Source organism: Primulina eburnea, chromosome 10 (genome assembly GCF_022965805.1).
Source record: "Primulina eburnea isolate SZY01 chromosome 10, ASM2296580v1, whole genome shotgun sequence".
Taxonomy (NCBI): domain Eukaryota; kingdom Viridiplantae; phylum Streptophyta; class Magnoliopsida; order Lamiales; family Gesneriaceae; genus Primulina; species Primulina eburnea.
In genome coordinates, this window is record NC_133110.1 from 7,850,826 (window position 1) to 7,862,290 (window position 11,465).

Sequence of the window (11,465 nt, forward strand, 5' to 3'; positions counted from 1 at the left end):
ACTACTTGACATAAAAATATGATTTTATTCTGTATCAAGAATATTTCTCCAATTAACATGGTTAAATATTAATTTTTGGATCATCATTTAATGTGATCAAATGTTAGTTCTTCAACTATCAAAATATATTTAAACTCTAATAAAAATATGAGAGAATTACATTATCTAATTATATTTAAATATAGAGAAAACAGTAGCACAGATTAATCTCAAAAATATCATCAAATCTTTATTGTGGCTGAAATGATCGCCACGTGTTGGACCATCACTTGTCAGCCTCGAGATTTCCCCCCTCTTCGTACAAAGCCAACACAGCCCCAGCAGGCAGCAAATTCATACCATTACTGGAGAGAAAGCATTCCAAATCCGAGTTTCCCAAAGAATACTACTAGATATGAAAATGAGTAGTGGCGGAGCGGCCAGGACAAGGTGTTTCCAGCCGGCGTTCCACTCGGCGGCCAAGCCTTGTGACTACTGCAAGTCCACGGCGGCACTGCTTTTCTGCAGGGCAGAATCCGCCTTCATTTGCATGCCCTGTGATTCCAAGGTGCACAACAACATCTCGACGCTCAAGCACGAACGTGTGTGGATGTGTGAGGTGTGTGAGCAAGCACCTGCCGCCGTCACCTGCAAGGCTGACGCTGCCTCCCTCTGCGTCTCCTGTGACAACGACATCCATTGTGCTAACCCTCTCGCCCGCCGCCACGAGCGCTCCCCTGTTTTTCCCTTCTACGACACTGCTGAATCTATGCTTCTGAAGTCCTCCGCAACCGCCTTTCCAGCACCTATCAGCGATTCCGCTGATAAGTTAGACAATTTCATCACACAGAACAGCTACATCACCGATTCTTGGGTTTCCACGAACCCGATTGCTTCGACCAAATATCTCGAAAATAACCGTTTCGTGAAGCCAACGGAAATCTTGTTCTCGGACTCGGATCAGTTTCTTGATTTCGACAGCTTCCCAATTTCCACGCAGCCTTGCAGTGACAGCGTCGTCCCCGTGCAAACAATCACAAAACCGCCGGTCACGGCACATTTAGTGGACAACTCGCCAGAAATCCAGTTCGATATCGATTTCAAGAAATCCAGCATCACTTCCTACAACAGCTACAACAACTCATCTCACAGCCGCAGCGTAAGTACAATATCTCTATTAATGTATTTTTGGAATTTTAGTATTGAACTAATTACACGAATTTCTATGCTTTTTCTACCAGTATGTTGTCTTATTTATGTATTTATTCAATTTAATTTTACATTTTATATATATTTGTGTTATCTAATTATAAGTATATAATTACAAAAATATCTTGAATAAAATAAAAAATATATAAAAAATAAATAACAAATAAATTAAGCAATAGTACTTAAAATGAAAAAATGTATAGTTTAATTATTTAAGTGAATAATGTCACATATTTTTAATTTTTGACTTACTGGGAGTTTATTAAAATATTTATTATTATATATGATATCTATCTAGATACATTAAATGGTTTTAAAAAATTAAAATAAAATGTTATTATTTTCAAAATTTATCTGGTTTATATTATACAAAACATAACCCAAATTTTTTTAAAAATACATTAAAATATTTAAAATTTTTTAATATCTGTCGACTCTATTTTAAAATTCTGACGAAGCCCGTCTATTCCCCAATCCAACAATTGAGTAACAACTGAGAATGACTGAATCTCAACTCAGATTTCATCGTCTACAATGGAGGTGGGCGTTGTTCCTGATGGAAGTACTCTGTCCGAAACATCGTACCCTTTTGCAAGAACTATGCCCAGCGTTGATATTAGCGGAAATCAGGGCAGCCAGGTAGTGGACATGGACAGGGAAGCTAGGGTTCTGAGGTACAAAGAGAAGAAGAAGAACAGGAAATTCGAGAAGACGATTCGTTATGCTTCGCGAAAGGCTTACGCAGAAATCCGGCCACGGATTAAAGGCCGGTTTGTGAAAAGAACCGATTCCGAACCTGACATCAACCGGTTTTTTGGCTCCGCTTCAGGGAACTTCATCGTTGATGCTGGATATGGCGTCGTTCCATCGTTCTGATCCGATGGGTTGAATAATCAAGATGTTTAATGTTACAATTCTTAATTTGTAATCTTGTATTAATTAAGTTTATTAATTGCTTTCTATTTGTGAAATAAATGAAAGCATATTTAGACAAATATTTGTTCTCCAATTGTTGAAAATAACATAGAGTTAAAATTACTTAATGTCTGAACTCTGAAATATAAAAAATTAATTAATAATAACTACATTCAATCAAGAAAAATATATCTATTTCAAGCCAAAAATTTGGGTGACACGGTCAGAGATTGTATTTTGTGAGACAGATCTTTTATTTGGATCATCCATGAAAAATATTATTTTTTTATGCTAAGAGTATTACTTTTTACTGTGAATATCAACAGGGTTGACCTGTCTCACAAGAAAAAATTCGTGAGACCGTCTCATAAGAGACATATTCTTATTTCAATATAAGTTATGAAATTATAATTCAAATATTCATCTTTCATTCGATCAATCGATGAAAACTTTCTTCATATTTCCGACGAAGAACAAGAAGTGAATTACTACTATTCAAACATTTGTTATTGGTTAACATTGAAAAGATTTGTATGATATATTATTGTTCTATTAATAATAATTATGTATATCATAGTTACCAATATTATATGTTAAAAAAATTTAATATATATATATATATATGATATTATTATTAAATAAAAATCTTAGTCTATCTTTCAATTATATCCATTTTCTTTTCAATTCTAAAATATCAACCACGAACCAAACGAGTGAAACGACAAAGTTACAATCTTCATATTATATGTATGTATAGATATTCCATTTTTTTTTGAAAATATTTTAATTTCAATATATACTATTAAAATAATTTTATATACCAATTTTTTTCGTTTGTGGTCAAAATTCAAATAAGTTGACAATTGACTCGGTATTTTAAACTAACTACCATTTACTTATTAATGATACTTTTGAAAATAAAAAACTCAAAGTACGAATTTCTTGTTACATGACTTTTTACCCAGTCCTCTCATTTGTTTGAGATGTTTTTTTTGTTAGGAGTGTGTCTCTTGTGAGACGGTCTGACGAATCTTTATCTGTGAAACGGGTCAACCCTACCGATATTCACAATAAAAAATAATACTCTTACATAAAAAGTAATATTTTTTCGTGGATAACTCAAATAAGATATATGTCTCACAAATACGATCTGTGAGACCGTCTCACACAAATTTTTGTCTTTTTCTCTTAGTTGTTGATTTCAGGTAAACAGAGTCATCTCATCTTTTAATTAATTTTTGACACGGATGATAAAATTTACCCTTAAATTTGTATGTGTATATGTATTGTGTGGATTTTCATGTGACACCGAAGCATAACAGTTTGAAAATTATATATTCACATAATTATTTCTTGATTGATTAAAGACTTTTACTATTTGCTCGACTTTTCATTCAATTTGAACATAATATTTCGAATTGGAATTCAGTTATTCTCTTTTAGAATATGAAAAACCTATACACACATATCTTTCCTTGACTAAAACAAAATCAAATCATCGGAAAATTATAATTAAAAGAGAAAACATATGTTTGAATATTTACATCTTTATTACTATACATATTACAAGCCGCTGGTCTTCGTTCGTCTTTAAGGCGCGCCCATGTCTTGATCCAAATTCTTTTCTACCTCGTTCTCACCTCAATATCCTCTTAAGTTGGAGCATGCAAGTCTCGAATGCCCAACTTGAGAAGTTAATGTTCGAATGATTGTTTACCTAACATTTTTGTAAACAAGTCACCTAGTTGCACGTAGGTCGGGACATGAGATGGTCATGTGATAATATCATTATAAATTTCATCCCGAATAAAATGACAATTTATCTCGATATATTTTGTTCACTTGTAGAACACCGGATTTTTTACAATATGCTAAGCTTTCTGACGGACACAACACAATTTGACAGGACTAGGATTATCTTGGAAAAAAAAATGATTGAGGTGGGCTCCACGTAAGTAGATAGTGTGTTGTCCCCCGACCCAAACAGCGTGAAGTTCACGTGGGCAAGGCCCCACTTTTTTGGGACTCATCCACTTGTCTATCCCACCTACATTTTGTCTAGTTTTATTATATTATTATTATATATTCCTATTTTAACTGTATTGTTTTCGGCGATGTCCAAAGCAACCTAAACAAACTTCGAGGTTTATTTTTCTTTACGGATATTAACGTTGAAAAATAACAACACTTCTTAGCATAAAAAGTAATATTTTTCATAGATGACCTAAATAAAAGATTCGTCTTATAAAATACAACCCGTTAAATCGTCTCACACAAATTTTTACTTAAAAAAAATACAAAATTCTATTGGTTGTTTTTGGATGAGGTGATGGATTTTAAATACATTTTATTTGTTTGATAAAATATAATAAAGAGGATTTGAAATTCGTATGTAGGATGGTATGAACACCAAGTAGTAGGGCAACTATTAATTCCTAACAATCCATGTCTCAATAATTGTGCTTCTTGTTATCAATGTGAATCGAATATATAATATTTGGCTCTGATATCGATTTTATGATCGAGCACCCTTCATTGTATTAAAAGATGTAGTTGGTATATAATGATATAACTCTAATCTTTTTAATTTGTACATCAATATGAACGTCACATTTCAATTGCTATCATCACAAAGCCCGTAATTAGTAGTTCCCAACATCTCCTTTCAATTCAATAGAAATTAAAAAGAATGTCAAATATCCCAACATTTATGTTATTTGAAATTAATTCTTCAAATCAATGCTCAAATCTTCAATGCAACCTTAATAAAAATGAAAATAAAAATAAAAATAAGCCCTATCTAAAAAAAATCGCCATTTTCGGAACAAATAAATGCCGATACCCAATATTTTGATTTACCGATCATTATGAAAGGTTTGTAAACAAATGCATGTGAAATAGAATGTACCATGTTATAATTATATCAAATTCTAATATTTTGGACAAGTTACTTGACTCCCCTCAAACATTGAAGAAAAATCAAGATTGGGGTGAAAAGAAAAAAAAAAGTGAGGAGAAAAAGCAAGATCTCAATCAAGTAAACCTTTTTTTTTGCGATAAGCTAATTAAACGTGTACAAAATTTTTAAATAAACATTATTTTTCAAATTAAAATAAAGAAGGATCAAAATGAAAGTATAGGTAATTATTGTCATGAATTGGAATGACACAACATATTATTTATGGTACGTACATGTGGACTTGCAAGCAAATCCACAATAATTTAATATAATGATAAAAACTTGTGTGAGACGGTATCATGGATCGTATTTTATGAGACAGATCTCTTATTTGGGTAATCCATGAAAAAATATTACTTTTTATGGTAAGAGTATTAATTTTTATTGTGAATATCTGTAGGATTGATCCGTCCCACAGATAAAGATTCATGAGACCGTCTCACAAGATACATACTCTAATATAATTTTCCATTACCAATCAATAATTAAACTGATATTTTTTTTTGAATAATCATCCTCATGATCAAATCATTTTCTCTATTCTTGAATTTTTTTGGACAGACATTATCAACGGTGGCAAATGCTTAAAAAAATGATTATGGATTTTTCTTTACAAATTTTTCCAAATTTATAAAGAAAAGTCCATAGTCGTTTTTTTGGCATTCTTTTATAATTGATTTGATGGCATTAAAATCCTTAATTAATGAGTCTTATGATTGGCACATATATATTCGTATATTCCATGCCCAAGCAATGGTCCACGAACCAATGTTTATATCCAATCCAATTCTAAAAATCCCAAGCCCGACAATGGAGGAAACCCTACAATGCAAATATGGATATTTGCCACTTCTCCCTACAACTCTGTAATGTATCATACATAATAGACTGGATTTTGAGTAAGCTTCTTGTAGCATACAAGTTAATTGTCTTTTAACTTAATCACGAAACATGTAACAGTTCATGTATTTTTTTTATCAGTGTTGAACAAAAGTTTTTTGCCCCCGTGTATTTTTGTTTTTCTACTGTCTTTGACTTAAGCATCGAAAGAACGCCACAAAAATAAGTGGCGATATTCTCTCATCCATTTGTTAGTATTGGACGCATTCTCACCAACATATGTGATGCCCCCAAGAGAACCCGGGCCCGGGTATGGACCCTGACCCGGAAGGTTCTCGAACTCGGGCAAGATCAGAACGGGGAAAAGATATTGAAGTACAATTACCTTCAGTGACCTGGTGGGAAGGACGCCCGGGGAGTAATCAGCTAATATCCGGGGTAAAAACTTCCCGGCTCAAGAAACACCTCAGAGGCACTCGGGTGGAAAACACCCGAGAAAAAGACGCATTCTCTCCTTGATCACCACGTCTTCCTGACATCGCGGAGCCTATTTTACCCCATTCCATGACCAGGTCAACTCTTAGTACGTGTCCCACTACTTGACAACATGGCCCATGACCCCGAATCATGGACCACTATCCGAATTCGGCGGGTAAGTCATCTACCTGCCTCATCTATAAAGACCCCCCGTAAGTACTACAGAGGGGGTAACTCTTTTTGGAATACTCACAAGCACTCACAAATATTCTTACTCCCTCTAAGTTTTCCTTTGCGTACATTACTGACTTGAGCGTCGGAGTGGATACGCCGGAACAACTTCCGGCGCTTCCCTAACGTTCTGTGTTTTCAGGGTTATTACTCAAATCATCCCGGGCACTGTCCTCCAGGTGACAGGGAACTCAACCACCCCGGACCATCAGTAACTTGCAAGAACATCCGCACATATATCCAAACACTTGACTTGGCAAATCGCCCACCCGGCTATTACCCGATTTGCCCGGTTGACATCATTGGCGCCGTCTGTGGGAAACTGTAACTAAAGACGTAGATATGGTTACCACTCGTAAAACTACGGGGAACCACTCTGGTCCCCAAAATCCGGAAGGAGGTCAAGAAAATTCATTGCCCAGTCACCTCCCAGAGGAGTTGGCTCAGTTGATAGCTGCTGCGGTCCAAAAAGCTCTTGCCGAAAGGGGCCTACCTGAATCCAGTCACTCAAAGGAAAATGAGGCAATGGGAGAGTCTCCTCTTGAAAAAGAGAGAGACCGAGAAGAGAATTCCCAGGCGTTTTCCAAAGCTCCTACCTTTGCTATGATCCAAGAGCTAGAAGATTTAAAGAAGAAAGTGAAAGAGCTGGAAGCTAAAGCAGGGTCATCTCAGGTTTCAGCCCCGGATGCCTCCCAGGGATGCCCTTTCTCCCTGGAAATTGTAAGTGAGCCCCTCCCAGCCCATTTCAAAGCTACCAAAATACGGGAGTATGATGGAAACTCAGACCCTGACGAGCATCTCACCCGGTTTGAGAATGTGGCCATGTTACATTGCTACTCTGACAAAATCAAGTGCAAGGTGTTCCTCACCACTTTAGTAGACTCTGCCCAGAGGTGGTTCGAAAAGTTGAAACCCCGGAGCATACAATCTTTTGCAGGTTTCAGAGACACTTTCTTGCACCACTTTAGCAGCAGCAAGAGGTATAAGAAGACCGCCTTTAGCTTGTTCGAGATAAAGCAATCCGGTGATGAATCTCTTCGGGCGTACATTCGCCGGTTCAATAAAGCATCCCTGGAGGTGCCGACTTGTGCTCCTGAAACCAAAACTACAGCGTTCACTCAGGGACTCAAGGAGGGAGATTTTTTCAGGTCTTTGGTGAAGAAGCAGCCCGGGAATTTTGAAGATCTGCTGTCCCGGGCAGAGAAGTATATAAATATGGAGGAAGCACAGCGGCAGAAAAGGGAATCTACCCGTAAAGAAAGGGGTGACCGGGTGGTAAAAACTGATGACCACACCCGAGGAAATAATCTTGGGCGTTTTTCTCGATACACCCCAATGAAGCCACACCGGGGTGAAGGAATCCATATTTGCGACAATGAGAAGAAAGCCAGGTCATACCAGTCGCCCCCAAACCTGTCCTATATCACGAAAATATGCTCCTATCACGGAGAATGTGCCCACAGCACGAGCGAATGCCGGAAAATGAAGCGGGCCCCTTCCCAGTCGGGCCCTGGTGCTTCGGAGCAGGTAACGAAGAAATCCCGGGGACCACCATGGGTGAACAGGGATGCAGGGTATGGGCCGGGGAACAAAGGCCCGATCAGACAGGAGAGGAAGGGTGATACCGGTCAAGTATCTCCAAGCAAGGAAAATAAGGACGGAGGAAGGTCACCGACCCTCGGGGTGATTAAAATGATTTCGGGAGGATCGACAGATGGAGACTCCAACCGAGCCAGAAAGGCACATTCCCGGCATGAGAGTTTCGGAGTGGAAAATACAGTAAGGAGTGAAGGACCGGTCATCAGTTTCGGCCCTCGGGATCTTCAGGGAGTCAGTCTCCCACACAACGATGCCCTAGTCATCCAAGCGAAGGTGGCAAATTATGACATTCGCCGGGTCTTCGTCGATTCAGGGAGCTCAGTGAACGTTATTTTCCTGGAGGCCCTGGATCAGATGAACCTGGAAGACTACCGTTTGCAGCCAGTAGAAACGGCGTTATTCGGATTTGCTGGTCACACTGTTTATCCCCGGGGGGAAATCACCTTGCCCCTCACCATAGGAGCTGAAGACCTTCGAAAGACGGTGATGACGGTTTTCACGGTGGTAAATGCCCCCACATCTTATAATATCATCTTGGGCAGGCCTGCTATGAATGCCTTGCGGGCCGTGGCCTCGGCTTACCACCAGAAGCTAAAATTCCCAGTGGGGAATAGAATCGGAGAAGTAAAGGGGGACCAGCCGTCCTCCCGCAAGTGCTACGCGGAAACCGTCAAAGTTGAAAATAAAAGAACCCGACGAAGTGGAGAGAATAGGAGACCAGGGAAGGAGGAGGTGCACTTTACCCAACAGGTATACATGGTGGAGGGAGAGGAGCAGGAGGAAGTAAGCATCTTACCCGGGCAGCCCTTGAAAACAACAAGGATAGCCCGGGATCTTGAGCCAGTAACCCGGGCTCAATTACTACAGTGCCTAACAAAGAATGCGGATATCTTCGCATGGTCCTCATCAGAATTGATAGGGATCTCCCCTCACGTGGCTGAGCACAGGTTAAATATCATCCCGGGCTCCCGGGCAATAAAGCAGAGGAAGAGGCACTTTGGTCTCGAAAAAGACAAAATAATTGCGGAACAGGTGGGAGAATTATTGGAAGCCGGGCAGATCAGAGAGGTCCAGTTCCCCACCTGGTTATCCAACGTGGTCTTGGTTCCAAAATCATCCGGTAAGTGGCGAATGTGCGTTGATTTCAGGGACTTGAATAAAGCGTGCCCAAAAGACTGCTACCCCTTGCCCCGGATTGATCAACTGGTGGATTCGACATCGGGGTATGAATTGCTGTGCTTCATGGATGCCTATCAGGGGTACCATCAGATCCCCTTGGCCCGGGAAGATCAGGAGAAGGTTAGCTTCATTACCTCGGGAGGAACCTTTTGCTATGTGGTCATGCCCTTTGGATTAAAAAATGCCGGGGCCACATATCAAAGATTGATGGACAGGATATTCACCAAGCAAGCCGGGCGAAATGTAGAGGTTTACGTGGACGATATCTTGGTGAAATCTCGGACACACAATGAGCTCATCCCAGACCTCGAAGAGACTTTCTCTACTCTCCGAGAGTATGGGGTGAGGTTAAACCCGGCCAAATGCACGTTTGGGGTTAAGAGCGGCAAGTTCCTCGGGTTCATGGTCACCGAGAGAGGAATCGAGGTCAATCCGGATAAAGTCAAGTCTATTACTGAAATGGCATCCCCAAAGTCAGTCAAGGATGTGCAGAGGCTCACAGGGAAAATCGCCGCCTTATCACGTTTCATTTCTCGATCTGCACACCGGAGCTACCCCTTTTTTCAAGCTCTAAGGAAAGCCAAAGAGTTTGGTTGGGATGAAAAATGTGAGAAGGCTTTCGAAGAATTGAAGAATCATCTCGCCGGACTTCCTGTCCTTGAGAAGCCTGGACCCGGGGAGAAACTTTGGGTGTACCTTTCGGCCACTGAGCATGCTGTTAGCTCTGTACTGATCCGAGAGGAAGGTACCGATCAAAGGCCGGTCTACTATGTGAGTCACGCGCTCAAGGGGCCCGAGAACAGATATACGGAGGTAGAGAAGGTGGCCCTAGCTCTGGTGATCACAGCACGGAAACTCCGCCCATACTTCTTGTCCCATCCTATCACTGTGCTGACTAACACCCCTCTCGGGAGAATCATGACTCAGCCCGAGATCTCGGGAAGGCTAGTAAAGTGGACTGTAGAATTGGGAGAATATGACATCGAGTACCAGCCCAGGAAGGCAATTAAGGCCCAGGCCTTGTCAGATTTTATCACCGAGATGATTGTTCCCGAGGCTGGCGGAATTTGGAGAATATTTGCAGACGGGGCCTCCTGTAAAGATGGCAGTGGAGTGGGAGTACTATTGATATCACCCACCGAGGAAAAAATACAGTTGGCAGTGAGGTTGGACTTCCGGGCCTCCAATAATGAAGCAGAATACGAGGCCGTTATCATCGGGATAAAAGCGGCCCGGGATGTTGGAGCTATCCGAGTCATTATTTATACGGATTCGCAGTTGGTAGCCCAACAAGTAAAAGGAGCATATGAGGCCCGGGAGGATAAGTTTATAAAATATCTGACTATCATCAGAGAATCATCGGCACATTTCACAGATTGGAGCATAGAACAGATTCCCCGAGAGAAAAATACTGAAGCCGATGCCCTGGCAAAAATGGCGGCTTCACTCGCTGATTATCGGGAGCCGGGTATATCTTACCACACTAGCCTGGTATCCTCAGTGGATACCGAGCCACCTAAAACCCGGGAAGATGATTGGGCCACCCCCATCCTTGACTACATCTCCCGGTCCCATCTACCCGAGGATGCCAAGGAGGCCAGTCAAATCAAAAAGAGAGCAGCTCGTTTTGTTGTGATCAATGACATCCTATACCGGCGGTCTTTCCAAGGTCCCCTTCTCAAGTGTATCTCCGGGGACGAGTCCATTTATGTTCTAAGGGAGATTCATGAGGGCTGCTGCGGAGATCATCTTGGAGCAACCTCCCTGGCTAGGAAGGCTTTGCTCGCTGGATTCTGGTGGCCTACTATGCATCAAGATTCTGCCCGGGTGGTCCACTCATGTGAGGGATGCCAAAGGTATAGCAACATTAATCACCACCCAACTGCCCTGATGAAGCCTATCCGGGCCTCTTGCCCTTTTGATCAGTGGGGCCTGGATATCGTGGGATCCTTCCCTGTGGCCCGAGCTCAAAAAAAATTTTTGCTCGTAGGGATTGATTACTTCTCTAAATGGGTGGAAGCAGAGCCCCTGGCTAAAATCACGGAGGGAGAGGTTCTTAAATTCCTATGGAAAAATA

The 11,465-nt window shown here is 40.6% G+C and overlaps 1 protein-coding gene across 1 annotated transcript; it reads left to right on the forward strand.

Annotated features, from left to right (window-relative positions):
- The first annotated feature begins 271 nt into the window (after window positions 1-271).
- LOC140803014 (zinc finger protein CONSTANS-LIKE 3-like) lies at window positions 272-2,213 on the forward strand. Its single transcript, XM_073158688.1, has 2 exons — window positions 272-1,138; window positions 1,708-2,213. Exons 1-2 carry the CDS (start codon window positions 395-397, stop codon window positions 2,062-2,064), a joined length of 1,101 nt encoding a protein of 366 aa, XP_073014789.1. The 5' UTR covers window positions 272-394; the 3' UTR covers window positions 2,065-2,213.
- Window positions 2,214-11,465: the final 9,252 nt, after the last annotated feature.